At 35.0% G+C, this 26,221-nt stretch overlaps 4 protein-coding genes across 5 annotated transcripts; 1 reads left to right on the top strand and 3 right to left on the bottom strand.

Annotated features, from left to right (window-relative positions):
• Positions 1 to 676: 676 nt before the first annotated feature.
• LOC131662702 (putative disease resistance RPP13-like protein 1) lies at positions 677 to 5,594 on the bottom strand. Its single transcript, XM_058932558.1, has 2 exons — positions 1,590 to 5,594; positions 677 to 1,074 (listed from the first exon to the last, which is right to left on the bottom strand). The coding sequence occupies exon 1, from the start codon at positions 5,403 to 5,405 to the stop codon at positions 1,617 to 1,619; it is 3,789 nt and encodes a 1,262-aa protein (XP_058788541.1). The 5' UTR covers positions 5,406 to 5,594; the 3' UTR covers positions 677 to 1,074; positions 1,590 to 1,616.
• A 557-nt stretch (positions 5,595 to 6,151) lies between these two features.
• On the bottom strand, positions 6,152 to 8,293 carry LOC131662706 (uncharacterized). Its single transcript, XM_058932562.1, has 5 exons — positions 7,919 to 8,293; positions 7,219 to 7,296; positions 6,801 to 6,900; positions 6,554 to 6,696; positions 6,152 to 6,450 (listed from the first exon to the last, which is right to left on the bottom strand). The coding sequence occupies exons 1-5, from the start codon at positions 8,201 to 8,203 to the stop codon at positions 6,241 to 6,243; spliced, it is 816 nt and encodes a 271-aa protein (XP_058788545.1). The 5' UTR covers positions 8,204 to 8,293; the 3' UTR covers positions 6,152 to 6,240.
• A 393-nt stretch (positions 8,294 to 8,686) lies between these two features.
• LOC131662705 (alpha-N-acetylglucosaminidase-like) lies at positions 8,687 to 15,656 on the bottom strand. Of its 2 annotated transcripts, XM_058932561.1 has the most exons (20): positions 15,398 to 15,656; positions 14,312 to 14,385; positions 13,899 to 14,110; positions 13,572 to 13,693; positions 13,355 to 13,440; positions 12,937 to 13,031; positions 12,686 to 12,767; positions 12,325 to 12,431; positions 11,924 to 11,954; positions 11,532 to 11,649; positions 11,186 to 11,236; positions 10,960 to 11,069; positions 10,762 to 10,864; positions 10,436 to 10,534; positions 10,171 to 10,281; positions 9,932 to 9,995; positions 9,751 to 9,856; positions 9,357 to 9,594; positions 9,149 to 9,227; positions 8,687 to 9,063 (listed from the first exon to the last, which is right to left on the bottom strand). In XM_058932561.1, the coding sequence occupies exons 1-20, from the start codon at positions 15,617 to 15,619 to the stop codon at positions 8,828 to 8,830; spliced, it is 2,346 nt and encodes a 781-aa protein (XP_058788544.1). In that variant the 5' UTR covers positions 15,620 to 15,656; the 3' UTR covers positions 8,687 to 8,827. The 2 variants fall into 2 exon arrangements, with proteins under 2 accessions (XP_058788544.1, XP_058788543.1); XM_058932560.1 differs by having other exon boundaries at positions 9,751 to 9,995.
• An 840-nt stretch (positions 15,657 to 16,496) lies between these two features.
• LOC131659591 (uncharacterized) lies at positions 16,497 to 19,000 on the top strand. Its single transcript, XM_058928763.1, has 10 exons — positions 16,497 to 16,637; positions 16,802 to 17,069; positions 17,187 to 17,405; positions 17,528 to 17,618; positions 17,705 to 17,843; positions 17,944 to 18,059; positions 18,146 to 18,266; positions 18,355 to 18,525; positions 18,628 to 18,690; positions 18,785 to 19,000. The coding sequence occupies exons 1-10, from the start codon at positions 16,497 to 16,499 to the stop codon at positions 18,998 to 19,000; spliced, it is 1,545 nt and encodes a 514-aa protein (XP_058784746.1).
• Positions 19,001 to 26,221: the final 7,221 nt, after the last annotated feature.

Genomic DNA, 26,221 nt, shown 5'->3' with positions numbered 1-26,221 from the left:
GCAATTACAACCATTTTGCTCCTCTCAAACATTTTTACAAGAAGAATCATTGCAGTAACATGTTCCACTTTTGTATCTTCTGAAAAGGTGATATTATTTACATGATCATAAAGATAACTCAACTATAGGATTGACAAAAATCTATGGTTATGAAGATGTATGAAATGGAGTAACTGACAAGAGGTACTCATGGAGTAAGTGAAGGATCTCCACCATCCCTAGATTCATGATCCTTTAAGAGCACGGTGGACGTAAGGTGACATATCAGGAGGTGTGTTGCTGATGAACAATCCATATAATCCCATCCCATACAAAAATCAACATAAGGGTACCAGAAAAATAAACATCTGCTGCAGCAAGATTTGTGCATTTTATTGGCATAAAAAGAGACTGATGGAAGTAGTAAACCAAATCTTATCAGAAAGCGAAGAACAGTGTGGTATTGGATTTTAAGTCATTGGAGGCATGATGACAGACTACTTGAAATATCGATATTTTGAAGTAACTTTCTAGGTTATTCTCGTCGAATATAAATGAGATATATATGCAGCATAGAATCATTTAATATCTTTGTATGGAAAAGTTTTATAATCCCAAGATAAACAAGAAATAAGTAATATAATATGACTTCAAAAGTAATCTAGAAAATTCTCAAACTAACAAATTAAAAAGCATATTATGTTAAAAACTTCAATCTTGATTATGTTACTCAAACAAGTTACATGAATTTAGAACAAAGATCAACATGGATTCTTCAACTAGTTCCATTTATTTATGCTTCATCTTGCCACATACTAACACAAGGTTTCAAACTACACTCAAATCATAAGAAAATATTACAAAGCTTACTGCATTACACTCTATCTGTCTGGTTCATGCAGGTTATGAAGAATACACAAAAGATGCAATCAAATACATACTTAATATTAGCTAAGTAAATCAAATCTTGCGAAAATCAACGGAAAGCATTTGATTCCTCTAAAACAAGTTTACATGAAGATCCACAACAATAGCATGCACCCCTTTTATCTTTAATTCGTCAACTGGTTTGTTTTTCATCCACTTAGTCCTCTCCTGAAAATAAGACCAAAAAAATTACTTTCCTTTTCAATATTCTTAGTGAGAATTCAATTAATAAAGTTGAAATTGGCCAACAGTTTTCACGGAATCATCGAACGCCAAAAATGGTAAGAGTTTAGGAAAATAAAGTAAACACAGATTGTCAATTCTCGTTATAGTATAAATTGTTTCAGTTCACCGACAAACACATTTCATAGCAAAACATAATTTGTTATTTATTGAAGCTGAATAACCATATCTCATAAAAATAAACTTGAATTTCCAGTTATAATATCCCAAGTATAACAGAAAAGATTGATTTAACTTTATTCAACAAATGTGCAAAAGATTTGATTCTGTGCAATCTTTACATCTCATGTAGAGGAACGTAGCTGAGATTGATTATTGGCTTTGTGTTGAGAATTGTCGAATAAAGTTATTAACCAATAAGATGATATATATATGAAAATATTTAGAGATGTGTTTGGATTGTGAACATAATTAACCGATTAAGAAAGAGAAAATCATACCTGAAACATTAGGAAGGCAACTTGTCTTCATATTGTGAGTTGGTCATTTATTTTTATGACAGGAATGTGAGCAATTTTGGACCAATTTTCCTTCCTTTTATACCTTTCTTCTAACAGAGGGCAATATTTGATGGTCAATCGCTTAAGAGAGGTTGGGAGGCTGTCTTCTGGTAATGACTCTAGTTGTTTACAGAAAGAAAATTGAAGTGATTTCAGCGAGGAAGGAAGGCAGTTTTCTGGCAATGACTTGAGATGGAAACAACTCAGAAAGTGGAGATTTTGGAGAGAGGAGAGGTGTGGAAGCCCATTTCCTTCAAAGGACAGATTGCCACAGACAGTAAGAGACACAAGGGAGATGGGGAGCAGCGAATTGACAATCAAGGTGTTATCCATTTCACCACTTACTTCAATTTCCAAGCTTGAAAGAGCGGTAAGGTCTTGGAGACCCCATTCCTTTACATGCGGCTTTGTTCTTCCGAAAGAAATCTCAATTGTTTGTAATTTGGAGGGTAGACAAACTCCTTCACATAATGACAACTCTCCAGGACCAATTAGAATCAAATGTTCAAGATTGGTGAGTGTGTCCAACCGAAGATTCACTTTAAGTGATTCAATTGATATGATTTCAAGTGTTCGGAGGGTTGACTGCCGAGGTGAAGGACTTTCTGAAATAAAAATGGAATTCATACTCCTACACTTTAGAATGGAAAGTGTTTGGAGCGCAGGGAAACCATCAAGTGGAAATGATGTAAGTGAATCACAGCTATCCCACATAACAAGACTCACAAGTGATGTGTAATTTTGAAATGTTTCGAAAGGCATGAAGGATAATTTGCTGCACCCACTAATACGAAGAGACTGTAATGAAGTGGGTAGACCATTTGTGGGAAATGCAGTGAGAGATGGAATATATCTGAGTTCCAAGTGAGTAAGACAAATACTACTCGTGATTGTTTTAAAAATAAACATTGGGTAACTTTCAGCACCTGCATGTTGCAAGGGAGAGTCGGTGGAAAAAACTTCATGATTAAAATCTCCTTTAACTTCTACTTTTTTGATTGATGACAACCAATGCAAAGTATGTGGTGTTTCCTGTAGATTATGACAACCTCTTATTTCAATTTCTTCCATGCAAGAAAGGTGGTCAGGCAAATCTCCCCTTAGTTCAGGACAATCATGTAACACCATAGTTCTAAGTCGGGGAAATGCAAAATTTATGCCTTCAAAGGAAATCCAATCCTTCCAATTTGGCATGCTGTCAAATATCATATGCTCAAGGGAAGGAAATGGTTGGAACGTAGAATTGGAATGTTCTCCTTCCTCAACACAATAGAACTCTGGACCAATTCTCTCCAACAACAACAAGTTTGATATACTCAACTTCTTGAGGGAAGGTAGTTGGCCTAGCTGTGGAAGTGTCATGCAGTATTCACAATTACGAATCTTAATGGACACCATGTTAGAAAATGAAGAATTTCCCAACCAATTCGGAAAACTTGTCCCTCCATACAAATCAATGACTAGGCTCTTCAAGTTTATTGGTGGTTGCAACATTTCGAGCACAATTTTCACATTTAGTGAATCTTCACTTTCTTTTCCCCATATCAGCTCTAACTCCTCAATTTTCTCTTTGTTTTTCAGGTTGGCATCTTCCGCCTCTTTTGCATCAACGATATTGTTAAGGTTTTCTATGGTAAATTTTCCTTGTAGGTTTGGGAATTTCCTTAGCTCTTTGATACTTAACCCTTTATTTCGCTTACCCACTAAAAAAACAGACAAAGTTTGGAGGTTTTCTAGCTCACCAATTTCCATAGGCAACTCTTTTATGGCAGTCCCACTTATATCAAGGTGACGTAAGCTGGTTAAATTTCCCATATGCACTGGCAATTCAGTGAGACTATAGCACCTGAATAAATTCAAAGTTTGCAAATTGTAAAGGTTACATACTGTATCAGGCAAGCTTTTGATTTCAGTGAAGGACAAATCTAGATATCGCAATTGCACCAAATTGCCAATTGAATCTGGTAGCTTGGTGATGTTTACATACTTTGAAAGCGATAACACCCGCAACCTTTTGAATGTTGGCAGCAAATCATCAACCACCTTAATGGATAAGTTAGCTGTAAACCAATTACTGGAAATGGGTAGGAAGCTTCGCAAGCATTTTAAATTGTAGAAATGCTTGAAATTAATGAAAATATCATACGCTTCTTGATTATATGATAAATGTCGAACCTTTTCAGGAATGTCACCACATTCAGGCCTACTACAAATTTTTCCAGATACGGATGTAGCTAAGTCGTTGATAAGGTCATGCATGACAAACAATTTTCCAGGAGCACCATCATTTGATTGTTGAATTAAGGACCTGGACAATAATTCAGCAAAGCAACCGTCACCTACTTCCTCTGGCAACTTTCCCTCGTGAGAATAATCAAGGAAGCCCTCTGCCATCCACAACAAAACCAATTGCTTCCTATCAAGTGGATAATCTTTTGGAAAAATTGAACAATATGCAAAACATCTTTTCAAATGAGACGGAAGATATCGGTAACTCAAATGCAAAGCAGGTATAATATTATCATTCGGTAAATTCCATACATCACTGTTCAAAATCTCAGTCCACTCCGTTGTGTCTACTCTTGAACGTAGAAGTCCTCCTAGTGTTTTAGCAGCTATTGGCAATCCACCACACTTTCTTGCAATCTTCCTACCAATCTCTTCAAGGGCTGTGTTTTTACTAGCATGATATTCATCACTTCCCAATGCATGTTTTGAGAGTATAGACCAACAATCTTCATGTGACAGAGGGTCTAATTTATAAATAGGAAATGTCTTTGCCATCTCTGCAACTTTTTGTTGACGCGTAGTTATAATCACCGAACTTCCAGGATTTCCATCAACAAGGGGACTTACTAGCTCATCCCAATCATTGTAACTATCATTCCACAAATCGTCCAGCACAAACAAAAATCTCTTCTTCCTCGTGATTTTATTTAATTCAACTCGAAGAATATCAAGGTTATCGCTTTCCCATACCTTTGAAGCAGCAGATGTTGTATTTCTAACAACAGATTCAAGGAGAGACTTGGTTACTCTCACAACGTCGAAATCCTCTGATACACAAACCCAGACTTTGAAATCAAAATGTTGTTCAACTTTTTCATTATTGTAGACCAGTTGTGCAAGAGTTGTTTTTCCGACACCTCCCATACCCAAAATTGCAATAACATCTAAGTTATTATTTTTACTGATGCTACTGTCTGATAAAAGCATATTGATGATTGCATCTTTATCATCATTTCTACCAACCATGACAGATTCATTAACCCCTGAACTTGAAGGTGGTCTACGAGAAACTCTAGCAGTTTTTGTTTGCAATCCAAGGGTATCTTTATGTTGTGCAAAAGGTTCAAGGGTTTCACACATGATCTTCAATTGGGAATTGATATCTCTATAGAAGTTTTTGAAAGGAGATGAAAGAAAGTTCCACACCTTACTGTTTCCAGCTTTAGTATTCTCCATCTTGCACCGAAGGGAGTTGTAACTTATTTGATTGACCAAATCCTCAGCATCTAAGACAGCATCTTTCAAGTCATCTAGCCATTTTTTAACAGCAAGGTTGTTGATCTGCCTTTCTTCTGCATCATCCAGCACAGCCTGAAGAGTGAGCAAGGTTGTTTGTAACTTTTTCAAGAGGGAGACATCCAACTTGGTGTTTCTGATATAATCAAGAAACTCTGTTGAAGCAAGTTTCTCAACCAAGGTTTGAAGAGTTGCAGAGAGGAAAGCACCTCCTATCATAGTTGCAGCCATCTTGTTTGGATTTTGTTAAAGCAAATCAACTAGTAAGGAAGTTGTATCTTAATAGCTGAATTTTGAAAGAGAGTAAGAGCTATGAAGATTGAGAGATAGTAGTAATTGAAAGTAAGGAGTAAAGACTCAATGGCATGTGAATGAATGGATAAGACTAGTGTTTTTGGATGAATGGTTGGCTGTAAAAGGTAGAGAGACACAAGAAGTCTCACATGTGAATGAATAGTACTAGACTATTGTTGTGGACCCATATCCAATGAAATTGCTCAACCTCATTTAGTGCATGGGCCCATAAAAAAGACATGACACAACCACACAGTCAAATATGGTGTACTAGACTACTGTTGTGTAAAGACCACTTTTCTAACGCAAGGTATTCTTTATTAGTTCTGTTATTTCTTATACTATTTCTACTAAATATTGATACTGTTTTTTTTCTATCTTAGTGGTCTGGTTAAGTTAAAAGTTCTTATTTGAAAGAATTGATTGTTTTATGCTAAAGTGAGTAGACCAAAACAAATGAGAACATAACCTGCAACCAGAAAAATTCCGGACTTAGATTCATGTTGTAACTGGTGTGAAAGGAAGGTTCAACCATATGCGGAAACCGCAGTTGGTTAACAACGTTCATTTCTTCTAAATGTTGCATACTGAATAGAAGATTTAATCAGTGATATTTTGGACGATACGAGTGTTCACTACCAAATATGAGAGTGAGGTGTAAATCTGAGCATGCCAACCGGAAATAGAACAGAAGCTTTCAACAGTAATATTTTGGACCATATTCTCCATTTACATATATATGAATTTAGAATATTACAATGTCTACTACATTCTAATCTTGCTTATGTAGATTATGAAGAATATACAAAGATGCTGATGATAAGAAAATACAAACTGAGTAACTAAGTAAGTCTAAACCCGTGGCAATTACAACCATTTTGCTCCTCTCAAACATTTTTACAAGAAGAATCATTACAATAACATGCCCCACTTTTGTCTTCAATTCGTCAAGTGAGCTTATTTTCATCCACTTTGGCCTCTCCTGAAAAGACGACAATACATACATGTTTGTTAAGATAATTCAACAGTTAAGATAATCGCTCGCAACCATCCTCGGCTACAAGATTGTAGGGATTTGTGATTACCTTCAAAGCAAACATTCCAAAGAGAGAAGATCCTTTAAGGGCTCGGTCGACAGAAGGTGACACATCGGGAGGTGTGTTGCTGATGAACAATCCATATAAGCCCATACCGAAAATCAACATGACAGTACCAGCAAGATAAACATCTGCAGCACAAAGATTCATCCACTTTATTAACAGAAGAAAAAGAGACTAAATGAAAGTAGTAAACTATGTCTTTCAGGTGTATGTATGAAATATCACAAATTACCAATTGCTTCGACCAGGAGCAGAACCATCTTTCCGGTGTGAACTCCTTTGACACAGCTTGACCAATAGACTTTGTATGCACCAACAATATAAACACAACCCTGAAATCATCCAAGATTATATACACAGTCAAATATATGAAACTTAATTCGCGTTAAATTTTACCTTACATTATCACATGAAAACTAAAATAAAACCAAACAATTTTCATATAAGCTTTAAGCTGTTGTCATAAGCTATCTTGAAGAGGTTATCCGAATAAGATGAAAAAGCGTATAGACGTGTCATAAGCTGTTTTCATAACATTTTTCAAACCGTCTCACAAGTACTTATGCAGGTATCCAAGCAAACCCTTGATTTTTTACGGACAAATTTATAGCATCTTGTTTCGCATTTACTAAAGTGTTGAGAAACTGTACATTTAGAAAGCAGAGGAGTGAGCCAGCCAAGGAACCTGCAACGGCAAAGAGTGCCAAGAAACGGAAGTCGAAAATCACCTGATCAACACAAAACCAAAAAGATTATAATCAGAAAAGGTAACACTCCATACTAGTAATATATCACTTAGTTCAGCATGAGTCTAATTTAAATTTGAAAATCATGACAATCACTAAGGTATACTTTTAAATTGAGGTACACAATCGCAATTGCAGCCGCAATATTGTTGATGCGGTTGTCAAACCGCAATTACAATGTGATTTAAAATCACACGTTTGACCGTATTAGGAACTCTATCAAACAATTTCACCCATGTTTCTTAAAGTATTTTCATCAAAAAACTCAAAATTTCATAATATTAACATTAACTGTTTTTCAAACACCTTCCAATCAAAATTCACACCGTAATAACCGCAATCGCAACACCCGCAACCGCAATGTACAGAGGTATTCTTCACCATATATAAACTAAAGTAAACATTAATTTACTTGCAAGTATAATTAGTCCCTAAAACATATGAATATTTACTATTGCTCCTCATTATTTTTAACTAGTCCTTATAGGCTATAACATGTTGATCCAACATGTAGACCATATGAATATAAGTCCATGATATTATGACTAATTTCAAAACTAACATATATTAACAAGAACAATAACAAATGAAATAACCAAAATACCCTTTCAATGGAAGATTCTGTATTTTGAACCATCCTAAGAAGTGGGTTGCCATTAGTATTGGCAAAGGCATAGTTAAAGGCAGGCTCATGTGGCCTAGATTCAACATAAGGAGTTGAAGATGGCACACTTTGTGGTGACGACGATGACGACGGTGCTTTTGAATCAGAAGAGCTTAAAGAAGCATTTATATGAGAAACTCTAAGGGGAAGCTTTGATGAACGATGAGTATGTAGAGAAAGAGAAGGTATAGAAGGAGTGATGAAGGTGTAACAAGAAAGAGCCATTGAATTTGTGTTACTAAGCTTTTTTTTTTACTATAAGATCATTGAGGTATGGTAATAATACAATATCTAAGATGATACTATCCACACAAATTGTGACTAATGGAGACAAATCATTTTTGTCTTGTGAGAAGTAGTGGCATGAAAATGTCTCTGTTATTTACTTGCTTTTGGTTTCTTAGATATTTTCATTTTTCAAACATTTGCAAATACATGACTTTTTCTACATATTCAATGTATCCTTTGATAAATTATATTTGCACTTTTATGGAAATTATATTTTTACTTTAATGCCCTTCAAATTTAGTTCGACATCGAATTTCTATACAGTTATGTGTGCAGTATTGTATTTTTATTATTTTGGTTTCTATTTTTGGTCGCATCACTAGTTATAAGTAATGTATTTTTATACCGTCTCGTTGTTGCAACCATCTAATACTTTTCGATTTCAAGAATTGAAAGTGCATAATTCAGTTGAAATCGAAATAAACATAACTGAAATTCCAATAACTGAGATAATGTCAGCATAATTGTAAATATTACATGAACTCAACAATTAGTGCTTAACATTACTATTTGAAATGATGGACTTGTTATTATTACTTGTGCATCTTCCTTGTGATTTTTTTATGAAAAGTACTTTTCATAGAGAGATTGCGAGATCGTTAGAGCGTCTCCTTTGGCCTTGACTGGATACAGCTCATTACCTTCTTGCCATTTGTTCGACATTGGAATCCATTGTTTTCGCCACTCGATCAAGTTGAACTTCTCGTTGTGTCTTAAGCTTTCTGATAAATGACTAAAATAGGTTGAAGCTCGCGGGAGATAGTAGTTTTCCAGAATCCCGCTCCAAAACTTGTTAGCTAGTCAGAAACCACATGGAAATAAAATCGTCAAAATAAAATTAAGAGTGAAATAAGCATCACGGAGTTTACTGATGTGTTTTACCGTAATCGTGGAGCTTGCTCTGAGTAGTTTCATTTGTGTCGAACCACATAGTCACTTGTGTTCTAGCATTCCATTCATACTGAAGAGAAAAGGTAAACTGCACAATTTATTTACTCGAACAATGTCTAAACAATAACAAGATGAGAGATACATTTTTGGATGAGAAACGCATCAGTTTCAAGTATTTGCGAAAACGATTTGTCCTCACCTGCTTCAACTCACTTGGATTTACTGCGAGTTTTTTGGCACTCTCAAGCCAAGTTCCGAGAAGGAAGTTATCATCAGAAGCAAGTAATAAATCAATATCTTTTATCAGTTGGAGGAACTTATGGCTGTTCAAGTGCAAAGCATCAATATTCTTCTTCTGAAACGATGTAATTGCCTCGATGTATACTTGGTTTGCAAATTTCGATAATACTTGTCGAGTCAAATCAACAAGGTCATACCTGTCAAGAAAAATTACAGTGCTATTATTATCACACGTTCCCGTTGTGTGTAAACCATTTCTGCAGCTTCGTGTAAAAGTGATGCTCGTTTTTGCAAATAGGTCAGTTATTGTGAGACGGAGCGAGTAGCATATACTAAGCTGAATTATAGATTACCTATATGTGAGACTTCCTGTGAGATTCTTTCCACCGGCTAGGAAGAGTTGTAATGCTTTGATTACGTCTTCGGGAGGATACCACAAATGAGCCTGTGGCATACCAGCTGGTGTTTGCTGGAATAAGTATCTTCTATTTCCAGGAGGCAAGAAGTAAATTTTCTTTTGATGGTTTAACATACCAGATTTATCGTTTGCGGATGGATCCCAGTCCGGAAGCACCGCAATATAATCATGGTTATGATCCTGCCGCAAATTTATGTGTTCGCCGAAATCAGTTTCCAAATCAGATGATGACTTCGACATAAAAAATACTAAACTACCAGAAAGATCCCTCCTAAAATGCTTTTAAATATTGGAAGATACAGTTAAAAGATATTAGACGCGATCGGAAACAGAAATCAACGCATAAAATACATACGGCAATTCCGTCAGTGCAGTTGTATATTGTATGATAAAGGATCTCCCATGCAGCATCAACTTGATGAATTGCTTTACCATATCGTCTATGGGAGTAACTCTTGACCCATTCCTGTAAGAAAAATAGATTTATGATTCTTCACTTAACAAAAGACCTTATAAGCTTGATGTGATTCATTGTCGGACACAGTTTTCACACATCGTACTCGAAATTAAAAAGACACTCGCACGAAACATTGAGAGTTTATAGCATATAACCACATTACATTAATTTTAACTTTCTCTTCACGAAATGCCATTTCAGACATTAGCTCGAAAACAATCGGATTGTGCTCTATCCCTTCCATGCACATACCAACACCTACCTGCATAAAACATTAGTAAGACAAGTTAAGAAAATCAGAATTTAGCGGCAATAAATCAGGAAACGCAACAGCTACAAAAGTATTATGCCAACAAAATGAAGAATCGGTATGCATTAATTATATAATCTGCGCAATGAAACATAGGCTTTAACAGTATTGCTCAAGTCTTTCAAGTTTCTAACATATAAGAACTTGTAAATTATTGTAGACGTAAACAATAGTTGTACCATTGTCGAGTTTGCACTGACACGAGCATCAACAGGCCCAGAACCAACTGCGTCCAAAACACCGTACATTTCAAGATTACCACCAAAATTATGTAGCATGCACCTGGGGCAAAGTAAGATTGAGAAAGCATGATTGTTGTTTAGAACATCATATATCTTCATTCTTCAAATAACATGAGCTATCCAAAAGGAAATTACCATATATAAGGAGTACCATAAAACTGAAACGAAGTTTTCCATATTGGTTTTACTTCAGCAAATAGATCGAGAACGATCATTTTCCCAACTGGAACAGATTGTAAAAGTGCCTGCAAATAGTTTCATACATGGTAAAAAAAATTATTCTGTAATTCTTGAACCCAAACTAAGAAAAAACAAAAATATTGAAGAAAACAAAAGAGATCTCATAATGTGAATTCCATACTTTCATTTGAGGTGGCTTCCAGAATGATGAATCAGAGTAGAAGAGCCAGCCCTGCAAATTCATAAATATTCGTCAGCTAAACATCATTGTACAAATGGAACTAAATTATTCATGAATAGAAATGGGAGAAGTGATAACTGTAACTCTTCGATAACACAAACCAATAAGAAAAACAGTCACAGCAGAAGTAAAAAGATTAGGAGTAAAACAAACATCTGACTTTATTGAAAAATAGAGTTGCTTCCAAAATTGAAATGTCTAAATAAAAGAGTTATGTATTTAGGATAAATGATATGTAACGAATTAAAAAAGAAAATGGAAAGATCCGGAATCAATTGAAGCATACTTGCATTAACCACACAGCATCTTTGTCACCCTTGGAAATGCCTTGATATACTGCAGCTCCAAGAGTTGATATATAGTCCGGATCACTAGTAGGTGGGGAGTTTTCATTAAAGGTGTCACTGCAATAAACAATATCATATGTATGTTAGCAACCAAGAGTAATCAAGAAAAGAAACTCACTCCAGTTCAGTTAAAAATATTGTCCGTGTTGGTTGAGATCAATAAAGTTCATAAACAGGCGAAAATGTCAAGTTTAATTTATGGACTTGTACATCATATAATATGAAATGCCAATGAAAAAAAAAATGACAAATAGATATGGTAGAAAATCAACTTGCAACCAAATTTTCCAAGAAAATAATAATATTAAGTATTCAGGACAAGGGAATATACCAGTTGTATATGTCTGTTACATCCCCATATTCTGTAAAATTTAAGGAAATATGTCAAAATTAAGATGGATAATATAAGGAAGAAAACAAAATATTTGGGCCATCATCCTCAAAGACTAGAAGTTTTGTCCTATTAGGAATACATAATGGGAGTTTTCAGAGATTTGCGAAAAACGAATGAAAGTGTATATACTGCATTACAAAAAAGAACTTAAGGTGAGATTTCACTTTTTCACATGTTTGGTTTCCCCTAGCAAATTGGAGCCTTATTAATCAAAGAAAAAAATTACTTGGCCCCAAGCCAAGTTCTTTCTCATTCAAAATAACACAAATCGGAGCCTTATTAATCAAGGAAAAAGATTTACACAAGAAAGAAAGGAAAAAGAGTGAAACTAGGCACACCTTTAATTTGTTTGCGGATAAAAGCCTCCCCAATTTCAACAAATAGAGGATCGGAGGGATCAAGAAGGTACGTGCAGCACCAGCGAGGATCAGCATCAACAGTGTTCCTGGAAGAAATATTAACGAAACAACTTCATTGATAAATACCTGGAATGATAAACCTTTAAAACTGGAAAAGAAGAAAAAAAAGTATAAGCTGGAATGAAAGCAATAAATCCAAAACAGCCAATTGCTGAAAATAGCAATATAGACATGTTTCAGTGCTAGGAATACAAACTCATGCAACGGATGCTAAAGAAACTAACACCGAAACATGAGTTACCTGAGAAATGAACAATCTTACAAAAGAGAAGTGAAATACCAGTCACCAAGTCTAGTTATTTTTGCAGAAGGAAATATCTTCTTCAATGCAGCCGGAACATTTCCAGAGAAGGATGGTAACACTAGAACATAAAAAATTCAATGATATATCAGAGCATTAAACTCAGAAAAATGTATCAAAAGAATTTGAGACTGTAAAACCATTCTCCCCTCAATAAATATGGATGCCAAACAAGGAAATTCATAAAAAAATAAAATAAAATTAATATTGCATGTCTTATGGTAAGATACCTGGAGTCATCCCTAGCTCCAGCATTCGAGAGATTATCTGTTTCTGTAAGACCAATTGTTGACCTAACCAGTTTTGAGATAAAGGCCCGCCCCATCTGTGAAAAGATAGATCTCATTAGAAACCAAATCATCTGAAAAGATAACAGCTGCCTTTTATTCAAATCAACCATAGAATGCAAAATAAAAATACATACTATCCATGACACCTCAAACAATCTTAACTCTTTTCGTTCTTCTTCTTTCATCTCTAAGCATTATAATTCTCATAATCTTTTGTCATTGTATAAAATGTTCAATATGACATATGAACGAAAAATGAACACAAAACACGGGATTACTTAATTTGCAAGCCCATTTCTTATGCTTTCGTTTCAGCATGGAAATCAACGACAGGGTTAAAATTACTACTTTTACCTACCCGTGTAAATTTCCCATGCGCGCCCAAGCAAGAAAAGCAGGTCCACCAAAGAAACTGTTCAGATCTTCTGAACTAATGTTAAAATCCTATAGTTAAAAGATACTAGTCAAATAACTATTGCAAGAGAAAATTTTCTACTATAAAACATATCTCTATTACTGAATCAGGAAAGAAACTTCAATGAAAATGTGAAACTATTCATCCAACTAGCACTTGCCTTAAAAACCTTTTGCCAGATAGCTTCCTGCCCAGTGAATGCCAAGGGTAGGTTCACCCCTTGAAGTGCCATCCAGTCTACCTCTTTTTCCCACCTTTCCCAATCCCACCAAACAAACGAATCTGCAAATTACAAAGAAGAATGTGATATTACATAACAACTCTCACGGATGGAATAATATGTTGTGTCCTAAGTTGTTTTCAGCTTATTTCCATAAGCTCTCCCGGATTGCTTATGAAAACAGGTTATAGTTTATAACAAAACAGGTGTGCACTACAGAAAAATGTGAGATGTTTTATTCTGTGGAGAGCTGATTTTGGTACTCACAACTAGAAGTCACGACGTTTTGATAATAGTTCCATGGAACAGGACGTTTTATCTTTACGCCATCATCTTTCAAAAGAGGTAGTGATCCTGGCTTGGGGATCGTAGTTGTCTGAATGCCACCTGTTTTATCCCATGAAACATGAGCGCCGCACCAATACTTAAGATACCAATGGAGGCCAGACACAATCTCAACACCAGTGGTTCCTCTAATGCTGAGAAATATATAAACAATACAATGTCAGTTCATATTAAAGAAGGCAGAAAAACTGATCAAATGATCATATCTATGAACAACTAACTTAGGACTGAAAACAAACCGTTCCATCAAGAAACTTAAATTTAAAAAAAAAACAAGAACCAAGAAGGAATAATATATATGAACCAATCTGCAGTATAAATTTCACTTGACGTACATAATCTCAGGTCCATTATGCCTAGTCTTTTTGTGATTGTTTATCATAAAACAACTGTCTCCGCCACAGACTTCCTGAAAATATCGAAATCGTACTTTTACATTTAATCATAAAAATAAGAATAGATGCAAAGACTAATTTCTTTAGCATTATAACATAACAGTACAATTAAATGAAAGAAAATCAGTGATCCCTGAAGATAAAATAAGCACTTTTTAACCCTACAAAATTGTCGAATTTTGATTTCGGTCATGTAAAACTTTATTCATTTCTAGCCCTATACTTAGTAAACTTTTTTTTTTCCTCATCAGACTCTTATCAGGACTAACAGCGCATAATTTTTGTAAATTTTAAGGGCTAAAAACAAATAAAATTCTTGAAGCGGAAAAGTCAAAATTTTCCAATTTGACAGTACCAAAAATGTATTTAACTCTAAAAATAGTAATAACATGACAGCATAGTCATTACTGCTTCTACCAAAAGTAGCATGCATAGTGACTATCACTACTTCTGACAAAAGGTGTGTCAATGTCTGGTGTCCGAAACCGACACTTGTGATTACGTTTAATTTATTCATTTTATCAAATTATTATCGGTGTCGACGTGTCAGTGTCCGTGTTTCATAGTATTATATTATGCAACCAATTCAACAACTAATACAAAGTATCATGTAAAGAAGTAACTGAGAATTTTCCCTTCTTACTTCATATTGGTTTATTTGAACTTATCTATTGTCTTAAGCACTAGTGAGACTATTTCGGAGATCTTAAAAACAGCTTCTAACATGTTCATAAGCTATTTTCAAATTTCAACTCATTTCCGTAAGCTCTCCATAATAGCTTATGGAAAAAAAAAACTTTTTTTTAGCTTATACATAAGCACTAATATGATAAACACTTATTTCATAAGCACATAATCAAGTTGATAATCCAGATACACATCAGATCATTATAAAAGTACAATTCAGTAAAATCAAAAACAATGAAAATTGAAAACCAAGAATCAATTAAAAGCCAAACTCAAACACAAAACCAAATCCATTATCCAAAACAATAAATTCAAAAACCAAAAGGGTCAACAAACAACCTTTGGAACTATCTTGAACTCAAAACTGGACAAATGGGTGGGAAGAAGTCTTTTAAGAACACCTCTAGCTGCTGCTTCTTGCACGGATGGAAGTGCCCTTCTGGAATCCAAGCGGTGAAGAAGTGATTCTATGGCTTCATGGTTAGAGAGTGTCACTGGAAATGAAAAAGTTAGAATGAAAATGAGAAGTTGAAGAAGAAGTGGATAGTTGAAGTTCAACATTGTTTGTAGAAAAAAAAGAGTGATGATCTCAACAATGTCTATCTAGTTTCAACTATTTTTGTAATGGTTTTATATTTTTAATAAATAAATTCTATAATAATTATATAATAAAAAATAAGATTTTAAGACAATTGAGAAATTGAGTTTTAAACTTTTGAATTGATAGATAATTATTGTCAATGATGAATAGTAAATGGAATTTATTTTTTTTAATATAGTATTAAGTATAGAAATAAATTTTGAATTGGTAGATATTAATATATTAATATGGATTATTTTTAATATAGTACTAGTTATTCATTTTGTTTGTATAGTATATTTAAAGTATTTTAGTTGAGTAATTGTTATCTACTATCTATCCAATATTATTAAAATGAGCATACTACCCAAAATAACCTTCTTGCAAAAATACATTAACCTGGCAAAAGGTTGTTTCGATAATTAACAAAATGAATTTTATCTGTGGCCATGTGTGTTTCTTTGATTCGTCCATTCACATCAAATTGTACTTTCCCTCCAAGCCTACTTTACTTTGTCTGCAGCTTCTCACTCTTTCCCTGTCTTTCTCACTATTCAATTCGGTTTCCTCCCAGAACTCCTCCCTTTCTATTCGGTTTCCTCTCAGAACTCCTCCCTCTCTAACGGCGCCGGTGAAGAAACCACTGTAAGGTATGCGTTTCTTTCTTTTTTTATTTCAAACCATGAGCTGTTAGTTGTTTATCTGCCGTTTCATGCTTCACACTACCGTCGACACTGAGGTTAGCTTGAGAATGATTTAGTTGTTTATCTGCCGTTTCATTGCCCGTTCCTATTCAGTTTCATTCAGAATGTTTTTTCTTTGGCCTGACAAGTTAGCTTGCATTCTACCACAGGAACAATGTCAAGGGCTCCCATTCTCATAAACGATCTAGTCAAGGGGAACCAAGTCTGGAAAATGCTGATTAGGGTTGTTGATCTTTGGGTTGTTAATGAGAAAAATGGCCATCAACACCTAGAGATGGTCATTCAAGATGTAAAGGTATCATTTTTCCTAAGATTCAAACGTTTTTGTTTGTGCTTTTATAATTTACCACTGTTTTCTATCTGTCATAACATCTAATCTTTATGTTAATAGTTTTCAAAAAACCTTACATTATTCTGTGTATCTGGCAAATGACCATTATTAAACGATGCTCTTCGCAGGCTTATAAGATTCATGTCACAAGTTGGAACCGAGATTTCAAAGATTGGTTTGAACAAGTGAAGGAGCATGAGACTTATATTATGTATAACGGAGAGCCCGTGGACAACGAAGGTCCTTTAAAAGTTTGTTCTCACCCACTCAAGCTCGTCCTCAACGGAGGGACTACGATGATGAAGGCGGCGTTACCCGACATACCAACCCACAAGTTCATTTTTCATCCTATTGATAACTTTCTGAAAGGGAACTACAAACATGACATGTTATATGGTGAATGATCACTTTTTTTTGTGATATGGTTTCCTTATTTGAATCTCCTTCTGTTAGGTCACATATCCATGAATGCAATTGTTTCTAATGTTGGTTTACTTGCTTCATACATTTTAGATGTTATAGGGGTGTTGCAAGATGTTGTTAAGACACAAATGGGCGGTGGTAATAGGAAATCTTGCGTCAATATTACCTTGCGTGATGTCAAAGGGAATGTTATCGAGGTGGCATTATGGGAAGCTTACGGCAAGCAATTCATGAACTACACTACCCCGAACAACACTTCTGGACCTACAATTATCGTTTTGACCCATGCCTGGTGCAAGCCAAATTCAGGTTTCAATTACTTAACACTGCTTCTTATTTGATGTTTAGATTTATCTACTTTCATGTTTACATCACTATTCCATGTTTCCTGTTATACTGTCTTCCTTACAAACCTTTGCCTTGCATTATAGTTTCCGGTCTTCCGTCTCTTTCGAATGCATGGAACGGCTCTAGACTTCTCATTAACTTGGACCATCCACAAGTGGCAGATTTCAAAGCTAGGTAATGTATCCACTTGTCTTTAAAAATCCTTCAATTAATGTGTTTCAATTCAATAAAATATTTTATGAAAATCATGTTGTTTTCAGTTTTGGAACTACTGATTTATCCGGTATACCTGCCCTTTCCCAATCATTAACATGCGATTCTTCCATTCAATCTGCAAACAATTTCTTGACTAACTTGAGTGAGGTCAGGAGTATCCATGCAATCGCTGCACTAGCAAAGGTTTGACTGAATTTACATACTTTCTGTTCTGAAAATATTCTTATTCTTTATCACGCCATTAACATTTTAATTATGTTTTCCATTATCTTCGATGCAAAAGGATTCTTTCGCAACGACTATTGGCACTACCATCGGTTTCAAAGCTTCCAAGAACGGATGGTATTTTGAGTCTTATGCTGGGTCATCTGGAAATACAGATACTGAACCTGTTATGAAGTGAGCACTTTTTCTTACCCTTCTACCTAATTTCATATCTTACTAAAATATCTATCAATGACCTTAAACCCACTTATTCATGGTAGGTTCAAAGTTGAGGTTGAAGTTGTCTATGGTGACCACAATGGAACATTTGTTTTTTGGGATAAGGATTGTATTCCTTTTACAAAAATGACTGCTAGGGAATTAAGAGAGGTTATGAAAGAGGTGAGATTTGTCATTGGCATTTCGCTTTTATTGCATTATGCCGGTTTCTTGCTTATTAATCCTAAAGTAATTTCGTTTTGGTTCATAGGCAGGAGAAGACAATCCTAAAATTTGGCCTGCTCATCTAGATGTTTTGTTGAATAAAGAATTTGTGTTCCGTGTCAAGTATCAACAACAGTACCGGCAATTTTCTATCGTTAAAATACTTAACGAGGAGGGCCTTTACGCCAAGTTTGACAAATACCTCACCCCAGATGAGGTGATTCATATGTTTCATGCTTCTTTTAGAACTTCCATATGAATTTACAGTACTCCAACTTTTGATTTACATTAATATCAAATTGGTTGTTTTCTGTTACAGACCATGCCACTTCAGAACACTCTTGAAACATCCACCACTGCTCCTATACTTATTCCAAACCAAGTTAGTTCATGGATCTTTACTTTTATCTATTGTAAAAAATAGTCTAATGTTAACTTCATCAAATGATTAACTGATTTCTATGTCTCATTTGTAGCTCACGCAGACTTCGGAGCAATCAATCTGTGCTGAGCCATACTCGGCTGCTAACCCGAATTCGAGCCCAGAGGCAAGCTCCAACAGTACTCCAGCCAAGAGGGGATCAGAGTCAACCTCGGTTAATGATATCATCCAGGCTGAAGAGATCACTCCCAAACAATCTGCCACTAAGGCCAAGACTGGAAGGAAGCTTAAGCATTTGAAGAAAGAATAATTTGGTGGGTTTATTTCAACAATTTATCTCTTTTTTGTTGCTGAATCTAGCATTTTGGAAGTGTAACGATATATTCCACTAACTGACAGAATTTCTGAACTACTCTCATTAGTAGTTATCTCTGCCATGACTCTGTAGTATTATAACTCCTTTATGGCATATTCACCATGTTTTGTAATCATTCTGATATTATAACTATCTAATTTATGATCAATTCGTGTTATAAGCTTATGAATGCTTACTTATATAACATTCAAAAAGGCTGACTTGCAAATGAGGCAAACATCCTGCAAGAATAACAAATAATTGAAATGTTCCCTATTCACATTTCCCTAATTACCTACAATATTATACATGATCACTACTAGGATTTGTTCCCTAATTAAGCTGGTAGCTATTAGACAGAATAACGCAGCCAAACTTAGTTTTGAAGAATATGTATTGGTAGTTGTTTTCTTCAATAGATTAGCTTTCTGAAAATTCAGTAGATTCCACATAACACTTGAGTTTAAGCATTTCCATCAGTAATATATTGATCGCTAGCAAAATTATTTTTCAATGTTTTGATATCAAAGTAATAAAAATAAGTAATTTGTTGAAGAATTTATGTGAGCTACAATGTTGAATAATTTAGACAGAGTAGCTACAAGATTGAAGTTGCTTTCATTAGCTTTAATCTTGCCCGATGTTTCCTTTTTCCTTTATTATGTTATACTACAAACCTCTTGAGATTTATTTTTCTTTCTGATTATAATAAATGGCTGCTCATCCTTTGTGGAAGAACCATTTGAACACCCTTTTCATTGTTAAAAGGGTTAGTGAATCAAGGATGACCTTTGTCCAAGAACACATGCCCTGCCATTACTAATCTGCACTTCTGATTTTCATAGGGTTAACTTGCTGATGTACTTTTCAAAGGGCAAAACAATACACTCTTTTAAAATATTGCATATAACACTTGAGTTTAATAATTTCCATCAGTAATATATTGATAGCTAGCAATATTAATTTTCAATGTTTTGATATCAAATTAATAAAAACAAGCAATTTGTTGAAGAAATTATGTGAGCTACACTGTTGAATGTCTAGACAGAGTAGCAAACACTAGCATTTGTGGTAGTGGACATCACACAACTTTTTGAATATGTTACCTGCAAGTCTGGTATATGAGCCCAAACTTAGAGCAGTAGACACCATTTTATAAACACATTAAATTTTAGTCACAATACATGTTCTTTAGATGATACATAATATACTTAATGATGGCCATTTGGATGCAAGTCTTTTAAATATATTGCAATCCTGTCATGACTGTGTGCTTAAAAAAAAAGATGTGCTAAAGATCTTTGACCTGTTGTAAACATAATTTATGCGTTTTTCAAAAGAGACCTATCACTTTTTCATTTATCCACTGTACAATGCATAGCTCCTTTTTTCAGCATTGCACATTGGGGCACGCAAATTACTCTCTAAAACTGTCCTTGTCTGCGCAGGTACAACAGGTAGATTGGTACACATTCCAGCATTTTGGGAAATAGTAGAGAAAAGAGTCACTTCTACCTTAAATGCTTTGTACTTCTTGACACGGTAAGTCAAACAATTTCCATAGGTTCTGTTTTTTATTATGACATCCCTTTCATAAAAACATTAATTTCTGATGTGCCCATTCAAAAGTAATTTAGATAGTAGTTGTAATTGTTTTGAAACTTTAAACTCCTTGCCAGGCACTGCTGCACACTTGCAGCATGTAATGTTGTCCTATCTCTAGTTGGGGCTGCATAAATTTGGCTTTGGTAACCGAGTAGTTTTCCCATTACCATGTTTTGTTCCATTTTCATATTAGTTATCCTAACTACATTTTATAATTGCCAATTTTTTACCTATGTCCTTAGAAGGTTAGGAATTACCACCACTTTTTCACTGCAACCCAAGATGTGATGAAAGTTATCTTTGGTATTTTGGAAGGATTGTCACGAATTGTTTTAAAAATGGACTTCTATTTTTACTCTTAAGAAATTAAGTTTAATAGATTCTAATATTATATTCATTGGACAAACAAAATTTACTGACCTTGACAAACATTTTTTCAGTTAAACCTTTCCTGTGAGTTTGCCTTGGCACAACAGTCTTGCAACCTCATTGTTCCTGTTAAACAAGGTCGATACATGAGATTGGAATAACTTCATCAGGTGCAAATCTAAGCCTGCCTAACCTATTAATGTATGTATGCTTCTGTAATAATGTGCCTTGAATTTTCATGAAACCTACTAAACTTACCGTTGCTTGTCATCTTTTTGCCTTCCTGCGAATTTGGTTTGCCAGACAGGGCCTAAATACAGTCAAGATATATTTTTAGGGATGACACTGAATATAATGGTGTTATATCAACTATAGTACCATGACAGAATATTGCTTAATCTTATATATGAATGCTAAAAAATGGACTAGATAGGTTAACATTTTCAAATTAGGCATGTATAGATATTCAGCAAAGAATTTCCTATCAGTGCTTAACTCAATAGTCAATGCCATCTATTAGAAAAAACCTCATTGCCACTATGTTCAATATACATCAAGAATAAATAAGTGAGACATCTAAAATTTGTTGAATTCAATCAAACTTCTCTGGTACTTCTACAAAATAGGTACTGCTCAACATATTTGTAGGAGTGCTTCCCTTATTTATCAATGTGATCAACATACAGCAACAATCATGTATGCAAAAGTATTAGAAAAAACATTATTACCTTCCCTTAATTATCACAGTGCTTCCCTTATTTATCATGTGATGGAGCATGAGACTCAAAATTCTAAATGATCACTTATTTATTCTGATTCGGAATAGCCAAAATTTGTTGAAGATGGCTGACCTATGCTTCTCTCTGTATAATGTATGACAGTGTTATTTATTTTAGATAGCACAAATTGGTTTCTCTTTATACAAATTGATGTTTGTTGACGCATTTAATGTATGGCACATCTACCTCATTAAGAGCATTAACTCATATATCAACAGTTTTATAACTTTTCTAAGTCATATAGATGTTTTGTTTTTTCTCTACCTTTGAGAATTTAATGCCAAATGTTATTTACTTTGAGTGAGGAGCAGTGAATATTTTGTTCAACCAAGGATACAACAATATTAATGGTTCTGACTTAAGTATAATATAGAATGTTGATGAACAAGTGTTTTTAAGAATCCTTTGCTATAAGACTGTCATCATTAACCAATTACTAATTGTAATATGATTGCCACTTTTGTAGATAATTTTCTATTGCTACAAATGGAGCATATTCACAATGCTAAGGGAAAAAAGGCTAGAGCTAGAAGAATGTTGATTTTGAAAGAAAATCGGTCTAAACGTCAAAAATTAAGTCCTCAACTAATACTCCGTGGGCAGACTATGATTAATACTCCTACCTTCCACACTCCGAGACAACCTTTGTCCGACCTTACTCATGCATTCCAAAATATTATTACAAGAACACCAATTGATCAACATTCTATTAGTCCAAATATCAGCGACGCACGGACAGAACCTAGCCTATCAATTCACGGTTTTAGAAATATGAGAAGCTCCCACATTGGCTCATTAGGAACAAATCTTTACTCAAAGTTTGCATCAACTTCTACACTTAAGGAAAATGATACTTTTGGTGTTCCATTCATAACTAATCAGCACCCCCTTCCGCTTCATGAAAAGAACGTCGTTCGAGCCGGAAGTTCTTCTAATAGAGCCACGTTATTGTAATTATTTTTCTTTCATACATATTGTTTCAACCATTGTTTATATCTAATAAGTCAACTGTCTATAGGTAAAAATGTGTAATGTATTGCCCATTTTCTTTGTCAATAGATGTCCACCGGATTCCAAGACAGCTCAGGGACGGCCTAAAAATCAATATGGAGTTCCAAATATGGTGCTTAATGAAGGATAGAAAAACACTTAGAAAGGGGGGGATTGAATAAGTGTGACTTTAAATCTTGGACGATAAAAATAAATTGCACAATTATTTTTATCCTGGTTCGCTGTTAACGAAGCTACTCCAGTCCACCCCCGCAGAGATGATTTACCTCAACTGAGGATTTAATCCACTAATCGCACGGATTACAATGGTTTTCCACTTAGTCCGCAACTAAGTCTTCCAGAGTCTTCTGATCACACACTGATCACTCCAGGAATAACTGCTTAGATACCCTCTAAGACTTTTCTAGAGTCTACTGATCAACACGATCACTCTAGGCTTAGTTCACTCCTAAGACTTCCCTAGAGTATTCTGATCAACACGATCACTCTAGTTACAAACTGCTCAGCCAACTGCTAAGACTTCCTAGAGTATACTGATCACACTGATCACTCTAGTTCCTTACAACTTAATGTAATTCTAAGAGTATTACAAATGCTTCTTAAAAGCGATAATCACAACTGTGATATTTCTCTTAACGTTTAAGCTTAATCTCACTAAAATATTACAACAGCAATGTAGTGAGTTGATGAAGATGAAGATTCTGAGTTTTGATTGAACAGCGTTTCAGCAAGTTTGATATAAGTTGTTTTGGTGCAGAATCGTTAACCTTGCTTCTCATCAGAACTTCATATTTATAGGCGTTGAGAAGATGACCGTTGAATGCATTTAATGCTTTGCGTGTTCCGTACAGCATTGCACTTAATGTTATACGCTTTTGTCAACTACCTCGAGCCTTGTTCACGCTGTGTCTACTGACGTAGCCTTTAGTAGCTTTTAACGTTCCTTTTGTCAGTCAGCGTAGTCTGCCACCTGTACTTCCTTCTGATCTGATGTTTGTGAATACGACGTTTGAATATCATCAGAGTCAAAACAGCTTGGTGCATAGCATCTTCTGATCTTCTGACCTTGAAGTGCTTCTGAGCGTGATACCATCTTCTGATCTTCAGTGCTTCTGATCTCATGTTCTTCTGATGCTTCCATAGACCCATGTTCTGATTCTGCTTCGACCATCTTCTGATGTCTTGCCAGACCATGTTCTGATGTTGCATGCTGAACCATTTGAGATACAACTTCTGAGCGCTGAATTATGCGTACTCTTTATATATATTTCCTGAAAGGGAAATTGCATTGGATTAGAGTACCATATTATCTTAAGCAAAATTCATATTATTGTTATCATCAAAACTAAGATAATTGATAAGAACAAATCTTGTTCTAACAATCTCCCCCTTTTTGATGATGACAAAAACATATATAAATGATATGAATTTGCGATCAGAAAGAGTAGACGGCAAAAGACAAATTACACAGCTATAGCATAAGCATATGAATATGTCTCCCCCTGAGATTAACAATCTCCCCCTAAGATAAATAATCTCCCCCTGAAATAAATACTCGAAGAACTTTGATAAAAGACTTCCCTGATTATTTCGGTAGAGACGATCATATAAGCTTCTGCCTTCAGAGAATTCATAGCTTCTGACTTCTGCTTCCATTGGACAGCTTCAGAACTTGAATTTCTTTAGATCCTTAGAACACTCACAGCTTCTGATTCCTGCTTCCATCGTGGACAGCTTCAGAACTTGAATTTCTTTGATCTTCAGAACATTCACAGCTTCTGACTTCTGCTTCCATTCAGGACAGCTTCAGAACTTGAATTTTCTGGATCTTTTAGAACATTCACATCTTCTGATTTCTGCTTCCCTCGGATAGCTTCAGAACTTTGAATGTCTACCAACATTACTTCATGCTAGATTTGTATCAGAACATTGTTGAATGTACCAGAGCATCATCAGAGCATCTCTACATCCTGAAATGTTACAGAACAAAAACTAAACGACAAAAGTCAGCATGAACGAGTTAGAACATAAAATGTATGTTTGAACACATTATATGTATCAGAGCCATATAGGCTGAAATAATGTATCAGAGCAAATAATGTATCAGAGCCATAACATTATATGTATCAGAGCAAATAGAATTTTGTCAGAACAGGATAGACAATGATATTCAAATTCTATTATCAGTGCTTCTGATTCATTCTTCTTTCTTGCTTCTGATCTCTGAAGCTTGACAGCACTCAGCTTGCTTCAGTTTCCATGGTTTTGCTTCTTGTGTTTGCTTCTGATGCTTCACTTCACTTCTCTGTACCTGCAAAACACTCAAACCATATAGAACTTGCAGTTCTTGTTAGTGAATGTGTGGGAGCCTTTACCCAGCAACTGATAGATTAATCAAATCATTTATCATTTATCTTCTCCCCCTTTTTTGTCATATCATCAAAAAGAATAATAAAAAAAAATTCAGATGCATAAAACGACAAAAGAAAACATTTACTGGAATGTAAAACACAAAGAAACTTTTCATTGATAATTAAAAGATATTACAAAAGGTTCCTATGTTTAACAAGATGAAAAACATTCCTAGCAAATACAAAGTAGAGTTTCCAAAGAGGAAATCACTACAAAAATTAAAAACAGAACCCTAGCTAGACACGCTCTGTGTCAACCCATCAAGAATCCCGGAGGACTTCTTGTCTTCCAGACTGAAACCTCCACTGTAGGAGAGATCCCAGAACCAAGGAGGAAGTGAGGGACAGTTCACAGACAGAGAGCTAATGTTGCAAACGGGGCTTTCCCTCAACATAGAAGTCAAGAATATCATTCTTAACCTCCTCCCATAACTCAAGAAAGTCTTCTGTCTTTGGATGAAAGTTGATAACAACATCAAAGAAGAGTCTGACTTGAGCGGTATTAGAAGAGCCATCCCGAGATGCACAGAGATCTGTCGCCTTTGAGTCATGGAGCTTCAACAGACTTAGAGTGAACGCTAGGTTTTGAGAGAAGAAATGAAAAACGAGAGAGAGAGAGAGAGAGAAAAAAAACTTTAAGAGGAAGACAAAGAGATAGGAAACCAAAAAACCATTTTGAAGAGTATTTAAAAGAAAATAAAGTGAAACGAATGAAGAAAAGCATTTAATGTTACGTGACGTGAGGAGAGATAATAAAGACAAATGAGGTGACTAGCACAGTTACCTATGGACGGCGTCCCTTCAACTGCACGCGCGCTTATCCATGAATAGTAACGATAGGTTTACCATCCCGAGATAAAACGTAACAGCTGTTTTGCTTTAAAAGAGGTTCTGAATCAACTTAGACAATGAAACGTTAGTAATAACCGAATCATAATTTCTAAAAGATTTCAATCAGAACTTCTGACAAAAAAAATGTTCCACATTCATTTCAGAAGATA

The sequence above is a fragment of the Vicia villosa genome, linkage group LG3 (genome assembly GCF_029867415.1).
Source record: "Vicia villosa cultivar HV-30 ecotype Madison, WI linkage group LG3, Vvil1.0, whole genome shotgun sequence".
In the NCBI taxonomy this organism is placed as follows: Eukaryota; Viridiplantae; Streptophyta; class Magnoliopsida; order Fabales; family Fabaceae; genus Vicia; species Vicia villosa.
This window is presented reverse-complemented; position numbering and strand designations above follow the sequence as displayed.